General features: G+C 37.6%; 1 protein-coding gene across 2 annotated transcripts in view; it reads left to right on the top strand.

Annotated features, from left to right (window-relative positions):
- The window catches only part of MINDY3 (MINDY lysine 48 deubiquitinase 3), a 92,332-nt gene extending 85,159 nt beyond the window's left edge, over positions 1-7,173 (top strand). For both annotated transcript variants that reach the window (XM_043882711.1, XM_043882712.1), the window contains 3 exons: positions 1,588-1,675; positions 3,398-3,469; positions 6,188-7,173. In XM_043882711.1, coding sequence (XP_043738646.1) covers positions 1,588-1,675; positions 3,398-3,469; positions 6,188-6,337 — 310 coding nt within the window. In that variant the 3' untranslated portion in view covers positions 6,338-7,173. The remainder of the gene's footprint in view (positions 1-1,587; positions 1,676-3,397; positions 3,470-6,187) is intronic.
- The last annotated feature ends 17,968 nt before the right edge of the window (positions 7,174-25,141 follow it).

Here is a 25,141-nt window from a genome sequence, read left to right as displayed (position 1 = left end):
AACAAGCTTTAGCTAACAAACATTTAAGGAAAGGATTCAGCAAAAGCAACCCAAAACATATTGGTATACCCAGTTTTTAGAACTTGATCCTATTCTGTTTTCAGTTAGTTTGGCTATATTTTCTTTGAAAGTATGAAATATGTATAAACATTTGCAAACTAATTACATGTGAAATAATGTCTCAATCTCACCACCTAGAGCTGGGATGGTACCCTTTCTTAGTAGACATAATTGGTGATTCCAACTTAAAGAGGAGAAATTCAGAGACAGTTGAACCAGTCCAATAAATGGTATAATAATAACTACCATATTTCTTCTCAACTGATTACCAAGTGGAGAGCTTTTTGTTTACATTGCTGTACTACGCAAAAGAGACTTGACTCAGATAATTTTGGTTACTAGCAAGTCTTAAGATGGGAAAGGAGAAAAAGGCAGTTATTAAAGTTAGCACAGCTAAGTCAAATTGTTTTTCTAGAAATAGCTGAAAGATTGGACAGTTACTCACTTGGTCCTTTGGTCCAGTCATATTTATAATATTTGATGGCCATAACTAACTGGACCTTATTAAGGATTAACAAATATAGTAAATATGACTGTGTCTTCATTTGTTTCATGTCACAACATGACATATGTATTACTGTATTCTTAAAGTAAGCTAAAGGAAAGCTTATTAAGAAAATCATAAGAAAGAGAAATTTATTTATGATATGTGTATATATTGATTGAAAAATACATGTGTGTGTTTAAGTGGACCCTGGCAATTCAAACCCATGTTATGCAAGGGTCAGCTGTATAAAAAGTTATCTTTATAACCTGAGAGGTAATATGGAGAAAAAAATGTTCTGAGAAGACCATTTTCATTTTTAAAACTCTTTAAACTGCAGTCCACTCTTCACTGCCTTCTTTCTACACATACTTTCAGCAACCTCAGTGACACCAAATGGTAAGGGTTCTGCCAAGCGCTGCTCCAGACTGATCATGGAACAACAATCGTGCCACTTCCTGAAATTCAGTATACTTTATTAGCTCTTTGAGAATTGTCTTACCTTTTTTAACCTTCAGTTTACACTGTCCAAGAATTTTAAGCCTCCACCTCATTTGGTTCTTGAAAGTAAGCTTTTTAGGAGATGTTTTTGATTATCTGATGTACTACTGCCTTTGACACTGTTCCTTTTTCTCTTTAACGTAAAAGAAAAAAATGTTTATTTTTACGCCTAAATGCCTCATTTGGTAGCTAAATTCAGGCATACCTATGAAGCAAAGGGAATGTGCCTTTGGGAGGCTATAGGCCTGCTTTTATGAGCCTGGGTTTTTAAGTAACTTTACCTAATAAGGAACAATATTCCAAAGTCATCATCATAATTTAAATTCTAAATAGTAACAGATTACTCTGGTTTAAAAATAACCAAGTTTTGGCAAATTAGATGTCATTCCTGTGTATTTGTCATTAAGGGTCTAAAAAAGAACAGCTCTCAGGATTTTTGGCAGTCAAATGTGTTGCAGTACCAGTAATTTAATCATGAAAGAAGAAAAATAAGCTTTTTTTTCCTGTGGTATCCACTGTTTTTCTTTTTTCTCTCTCCATAGTATAAATCTCATGAAGAATAAATTAGATCCAGAAGGATTAGGAATCATATTATTGGGTCCATTTCTTCAAGAATTTTTTCCTGATCAGGTAACATAGTTGAAGAAATACATTTATTGTTTTGTTCTATTGGGATGATCATATTATGATTCTTTCAGCATTTTTTTTTCCTACTAAACATGTTCTAACATGCAGATATTAGACTGAGAAAGCAGTATTTGTTATGTAAATACTTGCCCAGACCAAGAGGCTAGAAGGGCATGTGTGTTCCAACACAGTAATGTAAAATTTTGATTAAAGGATAGAGGTGGTGAAAGAGAGTATATACACCAATACAGACACATTGATACTGTTGTCTAAAGGAAGATTCAAATTCAGAAATATGTGGAGTAAAAAGAGAAAGATTCTCTTAATCCCCTCCTGCCCCTGGGTAACTTCTCTCAGGTAACTATTTTCAATAGATTGGTATGTATCTTTAGAACTTTCTCAATGCTAGCAAAGAAGGTAAAGTAGCCTGTAGGTAGTGTGAACGCCTACCAGTGCTCCTGTGTCCCAGGAGAATTTTAGTTGCATTAAAGGAGACCCTTTGAATGGAACTGTGCTGTTTCATGTTGGGACATGTCTTCCACTGGCTGCAACAACCGGAGCTCAGTTAAAGCATCTATACCAGTCTCAGTACGCTCCAGTCACGTCTATGTCACTGGCTAATTCTACAGCCTACCCTTACTTTTCCTGCTGTCAGAGTGTAGGGCTTTACCACTCCCTCAAATTATTTAGCAAGGTGTGTTGTGATCGTTTCATCAGATACCAGCATGGTTTACAGTAAGAATAGCAGGAGCAGCTACCATTCAATAAGCATGTACTATGCATGAGATACTGTGTACCTTCTAAATTGTGTATTATATTTTTCCCCCATTTTGCCAGTGAGGAAATTGAAGATTAGAGAACTTAAAAAATGGCTTAAGGTTATACTGCTAGCACGAGGCCAATTCAGGATCCAGTGTAGGTTGTCTAAGCCCAGAGACAAAGCATTTTAGCGCTGTTACACTACCTTTTGTTGCTATTTATTTTATACCACTTGTTACTAGAACTGCAGTAAAATATTTATTTTGTAAGTTAAAATACATTAACTCTGAAAATCCAGTCAAATCATTTATCTGACTCATGTATAAATTAAGATGGTTGATATGTCTTATAAAACTTTTGTGTGGGATACAAAAAACAGCTTAGATTCTCGACATGAAAAGTTAAAAACAATTAAAAATATCAAATTATTGAGACAACTGGAAGTCCAATTAGTATATTTAAGGAAAACTTAAAGTAAGATTTGAACTAGGTCTTGTAAAACAAGAGAAGTTGGGGGAAAAAAATCACAAATGTGCACAGAGCTGACAACAAAAGGTCTTTTCATGGGAAGATGAGGAATATGCTTGTCTTAGAGAACTTAGAAAGGTGAGTGGTTGGTGACAAGACTGGAAAAGCAGCTTTTAGGTCCTACATTTTTAGGATTCTTGGTTACAAATCCCAGCATGAACTAAACATGAGCAGGAAAGAGTAGCTCAGAATAACTGAGGGATAGAAGAGGTAGCGCCTGGAAGGTGGGTTCCAGGAGCTTCTGGGACTGGGCCAAGTCTCATCCCCAGGTGTGACTATTTCACCTTTTAGGTTTTATAGTACTTAAGTACATAAATCTAAGTTTCTTGCTTTGTCAACTGATTCCTTAATCAAAGTCTGTGGAATTAAGAAGCTTCCATTTTACTTTCAATTGCTAGTTAGATTTACAGTTTTAATTGTTGGTTATTTATAATATAGGGTTCCAGTGGTCCAGAGTCTTTTACTGTCTACCACTACAATGGATTGAAACAGTCAAATTACAATGAAAAGGTATGATAACTCAGTTTAACTTGTCTTCACCTGAGTTGATAAAATACAGGCGTATGTACTAACAATGTCTGAGTCCCATAAAACTGCTGCCTAAGCAAGGAGGTTATTCTAGGAGTCTCTTTACTGTCACAGCTTATCTGAGACCTGGACTCAGAGCGTCATTGGAATTTTGGAGCAGTGGTTTCACTGTGACAAGGTAACTCCATCTACATACATGTTGTTACCCTTGATGTGCAAATATTGTAGAATCAAGTTTAGTACACTGAAGTTACTGATCCACTTAAATGAAGAAAGAAGGGATAAGAGGGAGATTTTTTATTTAAAAAAAAAAAAAAACACTATTTGAAAGGATTTAAATTAATAACCATCACAGCGAGCATTTATTGAGGATGTACCTAGAATTGTCATCAACACTTTGTGTTCATCAGCACTTTGTTTTCTCCAAAGTTTCACCCCACCCCATGAACTAAGTGTTCTTGCATATTCTCATTTTACAGTGGAGGAAACTGAGGCACAGAGAAGGAAGCAGCTTACCAAGGTCAGGCAGCCAGGAAGCAGCAGAGCTGGAGCGAAGGCTAGGTGTCTCCCTCCGAGCCTGCGGCTCACCCACTGTGCCCTGATCTTTCCTTCTTGCATCTCGGACAAGGGCCCACGGGTGCTTCACTTCCAGGTGTACTCACCTGCTCTACAGCAGAAGTTGGGTCTTGCCAGTTCACCCTCTTTGATTAATGAGCTTGGCGACACATAAGATATATCTACTCTGTTTGCATTTATTCCAGTAAGAGTCACAGTAGATATAGCTCATATTAGAAGGAATAAGGCCTACCATGCCTTTTTAATCTGAAGTACCCATGCTGACTTCATGTGTATCTGATATACTGAGGATGGCTACAGAAAACAGATCATCATGTGCATTAGAGCAAATCTAAACCTGCCCCTAAAATTTAGTCTTGTTTTCATAACAAAATATAAATTAGAACTTTTACTAAATTAGGGCCAAACATCTTTTCATAGGAGGATAATTGATTGATACCTATTGTGAAAAATAGAAATTGTCAATAAGAGAACTTGTATGTTCGGTCCTAATGTGTAAATGAGCGCTTCATCTAGATGTAAATTCTGTGTAGCCTTGTCTTAGAAGGTACTTTGTAGTCACAAAGTAGTTACTTGCCTACACAATCCCTGCGAGGTAGATCAGTCAAATATCCATATTTTACAGATGAAGCCTCTGGAACAGGGAGATTAAGCGTCTCACCCAGGGTCACATGGCCAGTCACTGGCAGAGCAGGGACTGGAGCTGAGTTCCTGAAACCCAGTCCTGTCCTTGGTCTGCTTGCCCACGCTATATGTGTATAGTAAGTTTTTAAGTTATGCTCATGACAGGTGTCTGACATGACTAACAAAAAGATCAGAAATCAAAGATGAACTGTTAACCTGACAACAGTACATAAGAATTAGAATGCAAAGCATGTGTTATACCATTAAGCTGCAAAGATATAACATAAAGTTACTTCTGAGCTAGAAATGTGGCAGACCGCATAGAAGATACTATTAAAAATACCTGAGGAAACAGGCAGCAGGAGAAGGCTGGCCAAGTGGAAGCCTGACCCACTGGGGCAGCCCAGGCTGGAGAGGCCACAGAGATGATCATGGTACTCAGCCCCGAGCACTTCTGCTGTAACGCTGTGAGCAAGGAAAGTTTCTCATGGAAGAGGTCTTGTCTTTCTTGTTCATTATGATAACCTGTTATATGCTTGGTGGACAGTTTTTCAGAAAAATAAGTTTTGCTTTAGAGAGTTAAAAGCATGATTACTTAAGGTTTTAATAGTAAACTTACTCCATCAAAACTAGAACCTAGTTAAGAAACCAAAGTACCTGGCCTAGTAATAGAAAATACTCCAAAAAAAAAAAAAGAAAATACTCCAGTCCTGTAGTTAATGTTTTTTAAGGAGACTCCAACTTAAGGCTAAGTTTATAGCTTTTATCTTGGAAGAACATAATTACAATAATGTGTATCAGCCACTGAGTGTGAAAATCATTATACATACTTTTCAACACAGCAGGCTTATTCTGTTGTCTTTCAAATTATGCAATTAGAATCTCCTGATATCAAGAGAAATTAATGACAATGCTTTCATGTATACAGTGAGTGCTTATAAATGCTCATTGTCAGTATGTTACTTTAAGTTTTTTTAATTAATCAGAATAAAACCTTTGTCTTACGTCCACCTGCCACTGCATATCAATTACATAGTTTTTTTATCCATCAGCCTTTTCCTGCTATTTGATTTCTGTTTCTGACTGAAATCTTTTTTTCTCCTGATTTTTTGGGCCAAACCAAAATGAAGAGCACTTCAGAAGTATTTAATACAATAACAGAAAATTTCATTGACAAATATTCAACTTGCTTCCAGTTCTGGAAATTCACCACTTTATTTTCTGCTTTCATTATAAGTCCTTCTCAGAATATATAGCTGTATTTTTATTACAGCTTTTTATCTGAAATAAGGCAGCATTTGAATGAGGTGGCAACACTTGAAGAATGAATTTTCTTTTATTAGAAATAGCATCTTCTTTATCAGAAACAGTACGTTCTTTGTGATTTTTAAAATCCCGAATTGTAAACACAGTACCCTGTTTGCTAGTCTATGAAAAAGTCCCTCATAAGACTTTGCTAAGAGTACTGATTGACCTCGGTGGCTTGCTTCTGTTCAATAGGTAATGTATGTGGAAGGAACCGCAGTTGTTATGGGGTTTGAAGACCCCCTGCTACAGACAGATGACACACCCATTAAACGCTGTCTCCAAACCAAATGGCCATACATTGAATTACTCTGGACCACAGATCGCTCTCCTTCACTAAACTGATTTGCCTAAGTATTTATAAAGAAGATTGTAATAGCAGATGTTGAAAAAAGGATGCAAGACTGGCAAGTGACCCAATGAAGCTATACACTGGTATCACCGATAAACTGTAAATAACAATTAAAGACACATTTTCAGTGTTTAAGATATGTTTAAATTATTTGTTTTAAAGCTTTATGTTAAAGGTTACCCTATTTAAATTCTTTATGTGAAATTTACTAGCAAAACTAAGCTTTAATCAAAGTTCATCACTGTTGCAGTCAGATAATTTGGTCATTTGCCAAATTACAGACATCATATTACAATAGCATTTTTATATTGAGTATCAAGGTTACTATTTATAGACTTCTACTTTGGGATTTTATTTCATTCAGGCACCATTTATTGTTTAAGTGATTCTGGCATGCAATACATCAGCCTCCACATTGAAATGCAAAAGAGTTTTTACCTTCATTATTTCTAAAATCTGGTTTCCATTAGAAATATTGATAAATAACAAATTATCAACCTGGATCTTTGACAATTGGCTTAGCTCTGGCATGTGTATAAAAAGTAGAAACTATAAGGGAACATTACCATTTAGTCACAGATATATAGAGGATGTATTTTAAAAAATGATAGGAAAGAAAATCTGTTTGATAGTCTTAACACTGTTAACTTTCACTGTATTGCCAATTACACATTTCCAAATTTGTCCCAACAGCCCTGTAAGCCAGCTTTCTTGTATATTTATAAATGTGATAAATGCATGAGAACATCTGTTATTACATTAGTATATTGCATTATTTATTATGATCCTAGTTGATGGCTTAAATAAACACTTTTCTTCTTTAACTTTACCCTTGATTTGTTTACATTCGTAGCTCAAAATAACATACTCTTAAATGAGTCTGCCCAGTAGCCCTGAGAGCACAGAACAAATGCCTGTTGGACTCACACAGCACCTCAGCAGGGAGCCCAAACCTTGCACCTACCCAGGAACTCTGTAACTCAGATGGTCAGGAGCACCAGAACCTGGAGGACAGCTGTCTTCCTCAGTGGACAGAGTTACAGAAGCCCCTTCCTGTGTACTTTTGAGAGCACTTACTGTATTTCAATAGTTTTGTTGCCCAGCAATTTGAAATGTGAATACCCAGAAAATACTTCACTTAGGCAGACAAGATAGCCTCTTGAATTTCAGAACTGAACTTTACCTTCAACAACAGGTATTTCCTCTATAAATCTCTTGGGGGTTTTATTTATATTTTTGTATACATTGACAATGATAAGAAGTAGATTTTAGCATAGGAAAACCCCAAATTTTATATATAACAACTTTCGGTAGCACTGTATTAGGAGTGTGATACTAGCTACTACAGTTACAGCTGTAAAATGTCAGTATTTTGGGTTAATCTTGCTTATTTCCAAATGGATATAAAATATTAATAGAATTAGTTCTCTAACTCTGCTCCTAAATTCCACAAGGATTATGAAAAACCATAGATTCTATTCATAAACATTGAGCCTACAATATAATCTGTTATTCTTACAGTTGTTTCATAACAAACCATTCTAAAACTTCATGACATAATCATTTTATAAAGCCTGTGGCTCAGGGGTTTGAACAAAACACGATGGGAGTGGCTTGTCTGCCTCTCAGTCTGGAGGCCCAGCTAGGCGAGTGTAGGCGCCTCAACTCCCATGACTGGGACCTTAGCTTGATCTGACAGCCGTCAAACATGACATCAGACAACTGCAGATAACATTTTCTTTCCACGTCCATGTGGGATACTTAACCCTAGACCATACACAATAAAACAAACCTAGAAAAATCCCCAAAAGTCTGGAGATTAAGCAGCACACTTCTGAATAACCCAAGGGTCAAAGTGGAATTGCAGTGGGAATTAGAACTATTTCTTGCTGAATGATATTGAAAATAGCAGATAGCAAAAATTGTGGGGTAGAAATCAAGCAGTGCTTAAATGCAAATGTGTAACTTTATAGAAAGTTGGGAAATTAAAAAGGTATGCTTTCATCTCAGAAACAAACTGAAAGTAAATAATGATGCAAAAAGAATCATTCACATGCAAAGGAATGAATTCAGACTTCTACTTCACGCTCTGTATAAAAATTTAAAAGATCAGAGATCTAATTGTAGGCTAAAACTATAAAAGAAGAAATTTTCCTCATCACAATGGGCTAGGCAGTGTTTCTTAGAATACCAAAAACAACAGTAGCAGCAAAGATAAATTGAACTTCATCAAAATTAAAAGCATTGTGTATAAAAGGACACCATCAAAAAGATGGGATGACAACCCACAGAATGAGAGAAAATATTTACGGCTCATTACCTCATGAGGAATTTGTATCCAGAATATATAGAAATCTTAACACACGAAAATGTTAATGGCCAAATGATGGGAAGAGATACTACCAAATATGATAAAAAAATGTCCAGTAAACACATGAAAACATGCTTAACAAAATCAGCCATTAGGGAAATTCAAATAAAAGTCATGAGATATCATCTTACCTATCCTAGGACGTTTAAATAAGAAAGCTAGACAGTAACAGCTGTTGGCAAAGATGTGAAGAAAATGGAATTCTGCAGTTGGTGGTGGGGATATAAAATGGTGAAGTCACTTTAGAAAAACAGTAGTGCAGTTCTTCAGGAAGGTAAATCAAGGGTTAGCATATGACCCAGCATTTCCACTCCTAGGTATACACCCAAGAGAAACAATATATATACCACAAAACTTTTATTTAAATATTTACAGTGGTGTTATTCATTCTGGCCATAAATGGAAACAATCTAAATGTTTACTGATGGGTGGATAAATAAGTGGATATACATATAATGAAAAGCCATTTGAAAATTAAGAATTATTGAAACATGCTACAACATGGATGAACTTTGAACACCTGCTAAGAGAAAGAAGCCTATTGTAAAAGACCACATATTATGATTCCATTTATGTGAAATGGCCACCGTAGGCAAATCATAGAGGCAGAAAAGGGGTTAGCAATTGGCTGAGCCTAGGATGGGGATTGAGTGGGACAACAGAATTGGGAAATAACTGCTAATGTACAGGGGTTTCTTTGGGTGTAGTAAAAATGTTTTATAAAGTAGTGATGGTTGCATAACTGAATGTACTAAAAGTCACACAATTGTAAGAAAAAAGATAAATGGAGAGATCCATGAGACAACAGTTCTATTCTATGAAAAAAGTCAGCAACAACAAAAGACCTCTTGGGAGGGGGGGCGAGCAGGGAAAGAACTAATAAAAAGGATAAAAACAAACAAAATGAGAAGTAAGACAAATTATTAACATCAAAAAAGGAAAGGGGAACATTGCTTAAAATTCTCTAGATATTAAAAAGACAGGAGTTAGAGTACATTCAAACTTAAGTTATTATTATCTTAAAAAGAGACATAAATTTAAACCTCATGGAAACAATAAGCAAAAACCTATAATAGATACACAAAAGATAAAGGAACCTAGACATATCACTATAGAAGATCATCAAACCACAGATGAAAAGATCAAGAGAAGAATGAGGAATTACAAAACAGCCAGGAAACAATTAACAAAATAGCAGTAAGTACATACCTATCAATAATTACCTAAAATGTATATGAACTAAATTCTCCAAAATACACAGCATGGCTGAATAGATTTAGAAACAAGACCCATCGATATGCTGCCTGCAACAGACTCATGGGTTCTAAGGACACGCACTGAAAGTGAAGGGATGTAAAATGATATTCTGCACAAATGGAAGACAAAAACCTGAGGTAACTAAATTTTATCAAGCAAAACTGACTTCCAGACAAAGACTGTAATAAAAGATAATTATAAAATGAAAAGTCGGTCCAATGAAAGGATATAACATTTGTGAATTATACTCAACATAGGAGCACCTAGACATATAAAGCAAATATTAACAGCCCTAAAGGGAGAAGTAGACATCATTATAATAATATTAGGGGACTTTAATAATCCACTTTGATAAACAGATGGAACATCCAGACAAAACCAGAAAGGAAACATTGGACTGAAACTACATGTCAGACCAGATGGACTTAACATATACAGAACATTCCATCCAAAAGCAACAGGATAACACATTCTTCTCAATCTAACATGAAACATTTTCTAGGATATGTGATGTTAGGGCACAAAACAAATCAACAAAGAAGATGGAAATCATATCAAGCGTTTTTTCCTTCTGACTACAATGGTGTGAAACTAGAAACCAATTATAAGAAGAAAACTGGGAAATTCACAAATAGGTGGCTATTAAACAGCATGCTACTGAACAATCAGTGGGTCAAAGAAGAAAACAAAAGAGCAGTCAAAAACTAAGACAAGTGAAAATGGAAATAAAACATGCAAAATCTTCCGGGACACCAGAAGCAGTTCTAAGAGGGAAGCTCATAATGATAAATGCCTATGTAAAGAAACAAGAAAGATCTCAAAAAAATTACCTAACTTTATTCCTTAAAGATACAAAAAATAAATGAATCTCAAGTTCATACAAGGAAGGAAATAACAAAGATTAGAGTAGAAATGAAATAGAGTAGGATGGGTTAGGGAGTGAGAGGGAGGGGACATATGTATACTTATGGCTGATTCATGTTGTATGCCAGAAACTAACACAGCATTGTAAACCAATTATTCTCAATTAAAACTTTTTTAAAAGAAACAGCCTTAAAAGACAAATGGTCATTGAAACATAAGTCTAGTTTTTTGAAAAAATACAGAAAATTGGCAACATTTGGCTAAGAAAAGAGTACTCAATATCAGAAATGAAGGAGGAAACACAACTGCACTGAGAAATACAGAGACTCATAAGAGGCTACTATGAACTATCTTAGGCCAACAAATTGCACAACTTTGAAGACATGGAAATTTCTAGAAATATACAACCCATCAAGACTGAATCATGAAGAAAGAGAAAATCTGAATAAATTCATTACTAGCAGGGAGATTGAATCAGTATACCTAAAATTAATTCAATGCTATGTGCCAGTTATATCTCAGAATTTTAAGGATAGGAAGGTATAAATTATAGGCTAAGCAAAAGGTACACATGTCCTTTGAAAAGTGAAAATGATTGTACTCAATCATGTCCAACTCTATGCAGCCTCATGGACTGTAGCCCACCAGGCTCCTCTTTCCATGGAATTCTGTAGGCAAGAATACTGAACTGGGTTGCCATTCCCTTCTCGAGGGGATCTTTCCGACCCAGGGATCAAACCCAGGTCTTCTGCGTTGCAGGCAGATTTTTACTGTCTGAGCCACAAGGGAAGACCACACACGTCCTTTATTAAATAAAGACTGGTGAAAGCACCATAATTCTCTTCTTTGAAATGCAAACATTAATTGTTGAATAAATAGCACAATACACCATTGTTCTTCTAGGTTTACCCAAGTCCCTTCCAGGAAGATAAAGTAAGAAGAAAACTGAACTTAAGCTTATAAAATCTGGCTTTAAACCTGGCTCTATCACTTACTTTATTCATTGAGCTAGCATTTATCAACTCTCTCCTAGACATAAGTCCACTTAATATTTTGAATCTTAATTCCTGTGCTATGAAGTGAAGTGAAGTGAAAGTTGCTCAGTCATGTCCAACCCTTTGCGACCCCATAGACTATACAGTCTGTGGAATTCTTCAGGCGAGAATACTGGCGTGGGTACCCACCATTCTCTTCTCCAGGGGATCGTCCGAACCCAGGGATCAAACCCAGGTCTCCCACATTGCAGGTGGATTCTTTACCTGCAATGCAGGAGATACCGGTTCAATCCTGGGTCGGGAAGATCTGCTGAAGAAGAGATAGGCTACCCACTCCAGTATTCTTAGGTTTCCCTGGTGGCTCAGCTGGTGGAGAATCTGCCAGATTTTACAGAATATGTAAAAATAATTTAATTGAAGAAAATACATGACTCGATATAACATGCTATTTGACTGGTTCAGAATTGGGAAAGGAGTATGTCAAGGCTGTACATTGTCACCCTACTTAACTTATAAATGAGTAGAGTACATCATGCGATGCTTGGCTGGATGAGCACAACCTGGAATCAAGACTGCTGGAAGAAATATCAACATCCTCACATATGCAGATGACACCACCCTAATGACAGAAAGTGAAGAGGAACGAAAAAGTCTCTTGATGAGGGTGAAAGAAGAGAGTGGAAAAGCTGGCTTGAAACTCATCATTCAAAAAACTAAGATCATGGCATCCAGGCCCATCACTTCATGGCAAATAGATGGGGAAAAAGTGGAAACAGTGACAGATTTTATTTTCTTGGGCTCCAAAATCACTCAGAGGTGAGTGCAGCCACAAAATTAAAAGATGCTTGCTCGTTAGAAGGAAAGCTATGACAAACCCAGTTCAGTTCAGTCACTCAGTCGTGTCTGACTCTTTGCGACCCCATGAACTGCAGCACGCCAGGTCTCCCTGTCTATCACCAACTCCTGGAGTTGACTCAAACTCATGTCCATTGAGTCAGTGATGCCATCCAACCATCTCATCCTCTGTTGTCCCCTTCTCCTCCTGCCTTCAATCTTTCCCAGCATCAGGGTCTTTTCCAATGAGTCAGCTCTTCGCATCAGGTGACTAAAGTATTGGAGTTTCACCTTCAACATCAGTCCTTCCAATGAATATTCAGGACTGATTTCCTTTAGGATGAACTGGTTGGAACTACTTGCAATCCAAAGGACTCTCAAGAGTCTTCAACACCACAGTTCAAAAGCATCAATTCTTCGGTGCTCAGCTTTCTTTATAGTCCAACTCTCACATCCATACATGACTACTGGAAAAACCATAGCCTTGACTAGACAGACCTTTATTGGCAAAGTAATGTCTCTCCTTTTTAATATGCTATCTAGGGTGATCATAACTTTCCTTGCAAATAGTAAGCGTCTTTTAATTTCATGGCTGCAGTCACCATCTGCAGTGATTTTGAAGCCCCCCAAAATAAAGTATGTCACTGTTTCCCCATCTATTTGCCATGAAGTGATGGGACCAGATGCTATGATCTTAGTTTTCTGAAAGTTGAGCTTTAAGCCAATTTTTTCACTCTCCTCTTTCACTTTCATCAAGAGGCTCTTTAGTTCTTCATTTTCTGTCATAAGGGTGGTGTCATCTGCATATCTGAGGTTCTTGATATTTCTCCTGGCAACCTTGATTCCAACATGTGCTTCATCCAGCCCAGCATTTCTCATGATGTACTCTGCATATAAGTTAAATAAGCAGGGTGACAGTATACAGCCTTGACATACTCCTTTCCCTATTTGGAACCAGTCTGTTATTCCATGTCCAGTTCTAACTGTTGCTTCTTGACCTGCCTACAGATCTCTCAAGAGGCAGGTCAGGTGGTCTGGTATTCCCATCTCTCAGAATTTTCCATAGTTTGTGGTGATCTACACAAAGGCTTTGGCATAGTCAATAAAGGAGAAATAGATGTTTTTCTGGAACTCTCTTGCTTTTTCGATGATCCAACGGATGTTGGCAATTTGATCTCTGGTTCCACTGCCTTTTCTAAAACCAGCTTGAACATCTGGAAGTTCATGGTTCACATACTGCTGAAGCATGGCTTGGAGAATTTTGAGCATTACTTTACGAGCGTGTGATATGAGTGCAATTGTGCTGTAGTTTGAGCATTCTTTGGCATTTCTTTTCTTTGGGATTGGAATGAAAACTGACCTGTTCCAATCCTGTGGTCACTGCTGAGTTTTCCAACTTTGCTGGCATATTAACTGCAGCACTTTCACAGCATCATCTTTTAGGATTTGAAATAGCTCAACTGGAATTCCATCAAAGTAGTAATGCTTCCTAAGGCCCACTTGACTTCACATTCCAGGATGTCTGGCTCTAGGTGAGTGATCATACAATCGTGATTATCTGGGTCGTGAAGATCTTTTTTGTATAGTTCTTCTGTGTATTCTTGCCACCTCTTCTTAATATCTTCTGCTTCTGTTGGGTCCATACCATTTCTGTCCTTTATTTTGCCCATCTTTGCATGAAATGTTCCCTTGGTATGTCTGATTTTCTTGAAGAGATCTCTAGTCTTTCCCATTCTATTGTTTTCCTCTATTTCTTTGCACTGATCACTGAGGAAAGCATTCTTATCTCTCCTTGATATTCTTTCGAACTCTGCATTCAAATGGGTATATCTTTCCTTTTCTTCTTTGCTTTTCACTTCTCTTCTTTTCACAGCTATTTGTAAGGACTCCTCAGACAGCCATTTTGCTTTTTTGCATTTCTTTTTCTTGGGAATGGTCTTGATCCCTGTCTCCTGTACAATGTCATGAACCTCCATCCATAGTTCATCAGGAACTTTATCAGATCTAATCCCTTGAATCTATTTCTCACTTCCACTGTATAATCATAAGGGATTTGATTTAGGTCATATCTAAATGGTCTAGTGGTTTTTCCTACTTACTGCAATTTAAGTCTGAATTTGGCAATAAGGAGTTCATGATCTGAGCCACAGTCAGCTCCCAGTCTTGTTTTTGCTCTATAGAGCTTTTTCCATCTTTGGCTGCAAAGAATATAATCAACCTGATTTCAGTATTGACCATCTGGTGATGTCCACATGTAGAGTCTTCTCTTGTGTTGTTGGAAGAGGGTGTTTGCTATGACCAGTGCATTCTCTTAGCAAAACTCTATTAGCCTTTGCCCTGCTTCATTCTGTACTCCAAGGCCAAATTTGCCTGTTATTCCAGGTGTTTCTTGACTTCCTACTTTTACATTCCAGTCCCCTATAATGAAAAGGACATCTTTTTTGGGTGTTAGTTTTAAAAGGTCTTGTAGGTCTTCATAGAGCCATTCAACTTCAGGTTCTTCAGCATTACTGGTCAGGGCATAGATTTGGATTACCATGATATTCAATAGTTTGCCTTGGAAATGAACAGAGATCATTCTGATGTTTTTGAGATTATACCATATTAAAAAAGCTGAGATATCACCTTGGCAATAAAGGTCTGTATAGTCAAAGCTACAGTTTCTCCAGCAGTCATGTACAGATGTGAAAGTTGAACCTTAAATAAAGCTAAGCACCAAAGAACTGATGCTTTCAAATTGTGGTGCTGGAGAAGACTCTTGAGAATCCCCTGGACTGCAAGGAGATCAAACCAATCAATCCTAAAGGAAATCAACCCTGAATGTTTATTGGAAAGACTGATGCCGAAGCTCCAATACTTTGGCCACCTAATGTGAAGAGCCAAGTCATAGGAAAAGAGTCTGATGATGGGAAAGATTGAAGGCAAATGGAGAACGAGGAGAGGATGAGATACTTAGAGAGCATCACCAACTCATTGAACACCAATCTGAGCAAACCCTACGAGACTGGAAGACAGAGAAGCTGAGTGTACTATAGTCCATGGGGTCATATGGAGTTGGACTGACTTAGCGACTGAACAACACTTATCATATCAGATATTTGACTTAATTTTCTAAGCATGAACAAAAAAACCTGTTAGGCTCTGCAGGTTTTTTATCTGAGCGTAAGATTGACAGTACAGTTTTTTTCACTATATTCCAAATCAGAGTTAACACTAAACATCTCTGCTGAAGAACACTAACTCATTCTATCAACACAATAGTCACATTATACAACAATATTTTCTTCCCTGTCAACTGCACTTTTTCCCTTATTCACACTAACTGATGTTGCATATTAAATCAATTGACTAATGCCAAACAAATATTTTGAGTGAAAAAGCAAATGTGAGCAATTTCCAGCTGTCTCATAGAATTAAATTAAAACATTTTGTCTATAAACACATATAATCTTGTTAAAATTTAATAGGGAAATATGCCATGTCAAAAATCACACTGCTCTGGAAGAAAATGTTTCTTTTCATTTAATACTTATATACTTGTATTTGTTTTCTGTTACACTTCTTATCTACTTGCTTTTACAAATCCTAGAAAGTCAGTGGTTAGCATTATCAACTCAATTGACAAGAATTTGAGCAAACTCTGGGAGATAGTGGAGGAGCGAGGAACCTGGCGTGCTGCAGTCCATTGGGTCGCAAAGAGTTGGCCATGACTTAGTGACTGAACAACAAAAGAAAGTCAGTACCATGTTTTTCCTATGTGGAAAAATTCCAAAAGAAAGCAGAGACATTACTTTGCTGATAAAGGTCCAGCTAGTCAAAGCTATGTTATTTTTTTTCCAGTAGTCATGTATGGATGTGAGAGTTGGACTATAAAGAAAGCTGAGTGCTGAAGAATTGATGCTTTTGAACTGTGGTGTTGGAGAAGACTCTTGAGAGTCCCTTGGAATGTAAGGCGATCCAACCAGTCCATCCTAAAGGAAATCAGTCCTGAATATTCATTGGAAGGACTGATGCTAAAGTCCTTTGGCTTCCTGATCAATACTTTGGCTACCTGATGCAAAGAGCTGACTCATTGAAATAAGACCCTGATGCTAGGAAAGATTGAAGGCAGGAGGCGAAGGGGACGACAGAGGATGAGATGGTTGGATGGCATCACTGACTCAATGAACATGAGTTTGAGCAAGTTCTAGGAGTCGGTGATGGACAGGGAAGCCTGTGTGCTATAGTCCATGGGGTTGCAAAGAGTTGGACATGACTTAGCGATTGAACAACAAGTAAAATACAGGTTATTTCCTTGCAAGAGGCTGGAGCCAGAAGTTGACATAACGGATGCTTCTGAAGGCAGTGTAGATCCTTGACAAATGTCCTATCACCCACTAGCTACAAATCATTGAATTAGTTCCTTGGTTTCCATACCTGTTTCTTCATCCAAGAAATGGGTTGTAAGAGTACTAAACATGAATAAATTTTCTGGCTTAAATAAGTAGTGGTATTCTTTTCTTTTTTAATCCCCCATATCCCATGGCTTCTAGGATCTTAGTTACCCCACTGGGGATTCAACCTGGGCCTCAGCAGTGAAATCGTCAAGTCGTAATCACCGAACCACCAGGAATTCCCAATGATGGGTATTCTAATTGTTCTTAATTGATGATCAGCTACCTCACTTGCGAACCAACAATTCAGGATCCTGATCAACCGAAAATACTAACTTTCTAAAGGAGATAGTGCACAAATCTGTTGGGCATAGACAGAAAGCTATAACTACAGTTAAAATATTCCGGCTCCCAAATCAATTTTTTATGGAAAGGGGCAACAGTTTTCAGTAGAAATGGGCTTGTGACCCACCTACTTTTTTTTTTTTTTTTTTTTATTTCAACTACAGAGGGCAGGTCTTTATTCCCAATCCCGATCCCCCCTCCCACCTCCCTCTCCACCCGATTCCTCTGGGTCTTCCCAGTGCACCAGGCCGGAGCACTTGTCTCATTCATCCCACCTGGGCTGGTGATCTGTTTCACCATAGACAGTATACATGCTGTTCTTTTGAAATATCCCACCCTCACATTCTCCCACAAAGTTCAAAAGTCTGTTCTGTATCTCTGTGTCTCTTTTTCTGTTTTGCATATAGGGTTATCGTTATCACCTTTCTAAATTCCATATATATGTGTTAGTATGCTGTAATGTTCTTTATCTTTCTGGCTTACTTCACTCTGTATAATGGGCTCCAGCTTCATCCATCTCATTAGGACTGGTTCAAATGAATTCTTTTTAATGGCTGAGTAATATTCCATGGTGTATATGTACCACAGCTTCCTTATCCATTCATCTGCTGATGGGCATCTAGGTTGTTTCCATGTCCTGGCTATTATAAACAGTGCTGCGATGAACATTGGGGTGCACGTGTCTCTTTCAGATCTGGTTTCCTCAGTGTGTATGCCCAGAAGTGGGATTGCTGGGTCATATGGCAGTTCTATTTCCAGTTTTTTAAGGAATCTCCACACTGTTCTCCATAGCGGCTGTACTAGTTTGCATTCCCACCAACAGTGTAAGAGGGTTCCCTTTTCTCCACACCCTCTCCAGCATTTATTGCTTGTAGACTTTTGGATAGCAGCCATCCTGACTGGCGTGTAATGGTACCTCATTGTGGTTTTGATTTGCATTTCTCTGATAATGAGTGATGTTGAGCATCTTTTCATGTGTTTGTTAGCCATCTGTATGTCTTCTTTGGAGAAATGTCTGTTTAGTTCTTTGGCCCATTTTTTGATTGGGTCATTTATTTTTCTGGAATTGAGCTGCAGGAGTTGCTTGTATATTTTTGAGATTAATCCTTTGTCTGTTTCTTCATTTGCTATTATTTTCTCCCAATCTGAGGGCTGTCTTTTCACCTTGCTTATAGTATCCTTTGTAGTGCAAAAGCTTTTAAGTTTCATTAGGTCCCATTTGTTTAGTTTTGCTTTTATTTCCAATATTCTGGGAGGTGGGTCATAGAGGATCTTGCTGTGATTTATGTCGGAGAGTGTTTTGCCTATGTTCTCCTCTAGGAGTTTTATAGTTTCTGGTCTTACATTTAGATCTTTAATCCATTTTGAGTTTATTTGTGTGTATGGTGTTAGAAAGTGTTCTAGTTTCATTCTTTTACAAGTGGTTGACCAGTTTTCCCAGCACCACTTGTTAAAGAGGTTGTCTTTTTTCCATTGTATATCCTTGCCTCCTTTGTCAAAGATAAGGTGTCCATAGGTTCGTGGATTTATCTCTGGGCTTTCTATTCTGTTCCATTGATCTATATTTCTGTCTTTGTGCCAGTACCATACTGTCTTGATGACTGTGGCTTTGTAGTAGAGTCTGAAGTCAGGCAGGTTGATTCCTCCAGTTCCATTCTTCTTTCTCAAGATTATTTTGGCTATTCGAGGTTTTTTGTATTTCCATACAAATTGTGAAATTCTTTGGTCTAGTTCTGTGAAAAATACCGTTGGTAGCTTGATAGGGATTGCATTGAATCTATAGACTGCTTTGGGTAGAATAGCCATTTTGACAATATTGATTCTTCCAATCCAGGAACACGGTATGTTTCTCCATCTGTTTGTGTCCTCTTTGATTTCTTTCATCAGTGTTTTATAGTTTTCTATGTACAGGTCCTTTGTTTCTTTAGGTAGATATACTCCTAAGTATTTTATTCTTTTTGTTGCAATGGTGAATGGTATTGTTTCCTTAATTTCTCTTTCTGTTTTTTCATTGTTAGTATATAGGAATGCAAGGGATTTCTGTGTGTTAATTTTATATCCTGCAACTTTACTATATTCATTGATTAGCTCTAGTAATTTTCTGGTAGAGTCTTTAGGGTCTTCTATATAGAGGATCATGTCATCTGCAAACAGTGAGAGTTTTACTTCTTCTTTTCCTATCTGGATTCCTTTTACTTCTTTGTCTGCTCTGATTGCTGTGGCCAGAACTTCCAACACTATGTTGAATAGTAGTGGTGAGAGTGGGCACCCTTGTCTTGTTCCTGATTTCAGGGGAAATGCCTTCAATTTTTCACCATTGAGGGTGATGCTGTGGGTTTGTCATATATAGCTTTTATTATGTTGAGGTATGTTCCTTCTATTCCTGCTTTTTGGAGAGTTTTAATCATAAATGAGTGTTGAATTTTGTCAAAGGCTTTCTCTGCATCTATTGAGATAATCATATGGTTTTTATCTTTCAATTTGTTAATGTGGTGTATTACATTGATTGATTTGCGGATATTAAAGAATCCTTGCATTCCTGGGATAAAGCCCACTTGGTCATGGTGTATGATTTTTTTAATATGTTGTTGGATTCTGTTTGCTAGAATTTTGTTAAGGATTTTTGCATCTATGTTCATCAGTGATATTGGCCTGTAGTTTTCTTTTTTTGTGGCATCTTTGTCTGGTTTTGGAATTAGGGTGATGGTGGCCTCATAGAATGAGTTTGGAAGCTTACCTTCATCTGCAATTTTCTGGAAGAGTTTGAGTAAGATAGGTGTTAGCTCTTCTCTAAATTTTTGGTAGAATTCAGCTGTGAAGCCATCTGGTCCTGGGCTTTTGTTTGCTGGAAGATTTTTGATTACAGTTTCGACTTCCTTGCTTGTGATGGGTCTTTTAAGATCTTCTATTTCTTCCTGGTTCAGTTTTGGAAGGTTATACTTTTCTAAGAATTTGTCCATTTCATCCAAGTTGTCCATTTTATTGGCATAGAGCTGCTGGTAGTAGTCTCTTATGATCCTTTGTATTTCAGTGTTGTCTGTTGTGATCTCTCCATTTTCATTTCTAATTTTGTTAATTTGGTTTTTCTCTCTTTGTTTCTTAATGAGTCTTGCTAATGGTTTGTCAATTTTGTTTATTTTTTCAAAAAACCAGCTTTTAGCTTTGTTGATTTTTGCTATGGTCTCTTTAGTTTCTTTTGCATTTATTTCTGCCCTGATTTTTAAGATTTCTTTCCTTCTGCTAACCCTGGGGTTCTTCATTTCTTCCTTCTCTAATTGCTTTAGGTGTAGAGTTAGGTTATTTATTTGGTTTTTTTCTTGTTTCTTGATGTAAGCCTGTAATGCTATGAACCTTCCCCTTAGCACTGCTTTTACAGTGTCCCATAGGTTTTGGGTTGTTGTGTGTTCATTTTCATTCATTTCTATACATATTTTGATTTCTTTTTTGATTTCTTCTATGATTTGTTGGTTATTCAGAAGCGTGTTATTTAGCCTCCATATGTTTGAAGTTTTAACAATTTTTTTCCTGTAATTGAGATCTAATCTTACTGCACTGTGGTCAGAAAAGATGACTGGAATGATTTCAATTTTTTTGAATTTTCCAAGACCAGATTTATGGCCCAGGATGTGATCTATTCTGGAGAATGTTCCGTGTGCACTTGAGAAAAAGGTGAAGTTGATTGTTTTGGGGTGAAATGTCCTATAGATATCAATTAGGTCTAGCTGGTCCATTGTGTCATTTAAGGTTTGTGTTTCCTTGTTAATTTTCTGTTTAGTTGATCTATCCATAGTTGTGAGTGGGGTATTAAAGTCTCCCACTATTATTGTGTTACTATTAATTTCCTCTTTCATACTCGTTAGCGTTTGCCGTACATATTGTGGTGCTCCTATGTTGGGTGCATATATATTTATAATTGTTATATCTTCTTCTTTGATTGATCCTTTGATCATTATGTAGTGTCCTTCTTTGTCTCTTTTCACATCCTTTATTTGAAAGTCTATTTTATCTGATATGAGTATTGCGACTCCTGCTTTCTTTTGGTCTCCGTTTGCATGAAATATTTTTTTCCAGCCCTTCACTTTTAGTCTGTATGTGTCTCTTGTTTTGAGGTGGGTCTCTTGTAGACAGCATATATAGGGGTCTTGTTTTTGTATCCATTCAGCCAATCTTTGTCTTTTGGTTGGGGCATTCAACCCATTTACATTTAGGGTAATTATTGATAAGTGTGGTCCCGTTGCCATTTACTTTGTTGTTTTGGGTTCACGTTTATACAACCTTTCTGTATTTCCTGTCTAGAGAAGATCCTTTAGCATTTGTTGAAGAGCTGGTTTGGTGGTGCTGAATTCTCTTAGCTTTTGCTTATCTGTAAAGCTTTTGAATTCTCCTTCATATCTGAATGAGATCCTTGCTGGATACAGTAATCTAGGTTGTAGGTTATTCTCTTTCATTACTTTCAGGACGTCCTGCCATTCCCTTCTTGCCTGGAGGGTTTCTATTGATAGATCAGCTGTTATCCTTATGGGAATCCCTTTGTATGTTATTTGTTGTTTCTCCCTTGCTGCTTTTAATATTTGTTCTTTGTATTTGATCTTTGTTAATTTGATTAATATGTGTCTTGGGGTGTTTCGCCTTGGGTTTATCCTGTTTGGGACTCTCTGGGTTTCTTGGACTTGAGTGGCTATTTCCTTCCCCATTTTAGGGAAGTTTTCAGCTATTATCTCCTCGAGTATTTTCTCATGGCCTTTCTTTTTGTCTTCTTCTTCTGGAACTCCTAGGATTCGAATGTTGGGGCGTTTCACAGTGTCCCAGAGGTCCCTGAGGTTGTCCTCATTTCTTTTGATCCTTTTTTCTTTTTTCCTCTCTGCTTCATTTATTTCCACCATTTTATCTTCTATGTCACTTATCCTATCTTCTGCCTCCGTTATTCTACTCTTGGTTCCCTCCAAAGTGTTTTTGATCTCATTCATTGCATTATTCATTTTTAATTGACTCTTTTTTATTTCTTCTAGGTCTTTATTAAACAGTTCTTGAATCTTTTCAATCTTTGTTTCCAGGCTATTTATCTGTAACTCCATTTTGTTTTCAAGATTTTGGATCATTTTTATTATCATTATTCTAAATTCTTTTTCAGGTAGATTCCCTATCTCCTCCTCTTTTGTTTGACTTGGTGGGCATTTTTCATGTTCCTTTACCTGTTGGGTATTTCTTTGCCTTTTCATCTTGTTTAGATTGCTGTATCTGGAGTGGGCTTTCTGTATTCTGGAGGTCTGTGGTTCCTTTTTATTGTGGAGGATTAACCCAGTGGGTGGGGTTAGACAATTGGCTTGTCAAGATTTCCTGGTTAGGGGAGCTTGCGTCAGTGTTCTGGTGCGTGGAACTTGATTTCTTCTCTTTGGAGAGCAATGGAGTGCCCAGTAATGAGTTTTGAGATCGGTCTATGTGTTAGGTGTGTCCTTGGGCAGCCTGTATGTTGATGTTCAGGGCTATGTTCCTGCGTTGCTGGAGAATTTGTGTGGTATGTCTTGCTCTAAAACTTATTGGCTCTTGGGTGGTGGTTGGTTTCAGTGTAGGTATGGAGGCTTTTGGACGGTCACTTATTACTTAAAGTTCCATGTAGTCAGGAGTTTTCTGGTGTTCTCAGGTTTTGGGCTTAAGTCTCCTGCCTCTGGATTTCAGTTTTATTCTTCCTGTAGTCTCAGGACTTCTCCAACTATACAGCCATCACTCAAGTTTTTGGCTTCTTCTTACAAAACACTTCTTAGAAGGTCTCGTGGTGATTTCGAGGAGATAAATATCATTTGCTAAATCCTTCCCCTGGGTTTCAGCCTTTGGAGGCTGTTGCCCTTGTTGCCGCCGCCCTCAGCCCTCGCCGGCCAATGAGTAGGATAACCGGTGTGTCATGAACACGTAGGCCACGGATTAGAACTTGGGGTGGCTTTTGACGGTGGCGGCCGCGGGAGCTGATCGATGCGGTTCACAGGGGTGCCGGAGGCCAGAGCCACAGCAGAGGTCCTGCAGGCTGAACAGGTGGGGGCCTGTTCAGGGGACCGCTTGCGCTTCTTCACGTGGTGCGTGAGCGCGATGTCCCACCTACTTTTTTAATCAGTTCAGTTCAGTCACTCAATCATGTCCGACTCTTTGTAACCCCATGGACTGCAGCACGCCAGGCCTCCCTGTCATCACCAACTCCCAGAGTTGACTCAAACTCATGTCCATTGAGTCAGTGATGCCATCCAACCATCTCATCCTCTGTCATCCCCTTCTCCTTCCTCCTTCAATCTTTCCCAGCATTAGGGTCTTTTCAAATGAGTCAGCTCTTTGTATTGGTGGCCAAAGTTCCTGAACACAGGAACAAATATTAAACTGAGTCTCAACACTGTATCCTAAGCCTAAAAATGACCATCTTGCACAGCCATGGTGAGCAAACAGGCCTTGATGTATGAGTGGTAATTCATTTGCCATATTGAAGAGGAAGACAAAGAGCATATTCTGCTGACATCAAGATTACAGAACATTTTCAGAGAATGATAATAAATAATGATGAACATATGCTAGCAAAAGATAACATTAACATCTTCATGTGTGAAATTATTATTTTGTTAAAAAGAATAAAGATATTTATCTGTGCCATGCAACTTGCAGGATCTTAGTTCCATGAACAGGGATTGAACCTGGGACCATGGCAGTGAAAGCCCGGAATCCTAACCACTAGGCCACCAGGGAACACTCATGATGTGTAAAATTATAGGGAATCATGCATAAGCATACTGAACATGGGATCCATCCCTCAGGAAAAAAGGATACCAAACCAAGAAAACTTAGCCAACCAAAGAGAAAGAACTAGAAAGTTAGATCTATTTATATTTTACCCCCAGCTTTCTTGAGGTATAACTGGCAAACTAAAAAACTGTTTCTATTTAAGCTGTCCCATGTGATGTTTTGATATATAGGATCTATTCTTACATGAATGAAAAGTAAGATTATCATCCCTTCCAATGTAGGGCCATCTGGCACAACAAGAGTCCTTTGAACTAGAGACAAACCAAAGTCAACCTCAAACCAGATGTGGCAGACTTGCCACCTACCACTCAATGAGAAGCCCACGCACCACAACTAGAGAGTAGCCCCCAGTCACTGCAACTAGAGAAAGCCCGCACATAGCAATGAAGCCCTAGTGCAGCCAAAAATAAACAAATCTTTAAAAAATGATAAGAAGGTTCAAACAAATAATGACATTTCTTCACTTTAACAATAACTCAGAAACGCCACCTCCTGCAGACAGAATTTCAAAAGTTAAACCTTTTTAGATTATTTTCTACCAAAATTTCAATCTATATACCCAAATAAAAGCTGCAACTTGATGAAGCAATGATAAAGAAGGTGACTGAGATTCAAAACCTATAATCCTGGAAAACTTACAACAAAATATGGAATTTTGGTCAGGATGGCTAGTGAAAGTGAAACTGGATATATATAATATACAACCTTGAGATTTATACAGGTGAAGGAAAGAAATTGCAAGAAGCAGTATTATTGGTCCTATGACTTTATCTTGGTTCATGGCATCATATTTACCAAGACAATTATAACAATAATGTGTCCATATCTGAAATATTGTTGAAAAATAAAACCAGAGTTCATGGGATGATAAGAGAGAATCGTGGTCTACCAAACCAATTACAGGAGAAATCTAAAAATCTACAGAGGGGAGATATGACATTCTTACAGAAGGGAGACATGATTCTTCTTATATGGAAA

This window comes from Cervus elaphus, chromosome 23 (genome assembly GCF_910594005.1).
Source record: "Cervus elaphus chromosome 23, mCerEla1.1, whole genome shotgun sequence".
Taxonomy (NCBI): Eukaryota; Metazoa; Chordata; class Mammalia; order Artiodactyla; family Cervidae; genus Cervus; species Cervus elaphus.
Note: the sequence above shows the minus strand (reverse complement) of the source record. Positions and strands in the feature narration are given on the sequence as shown.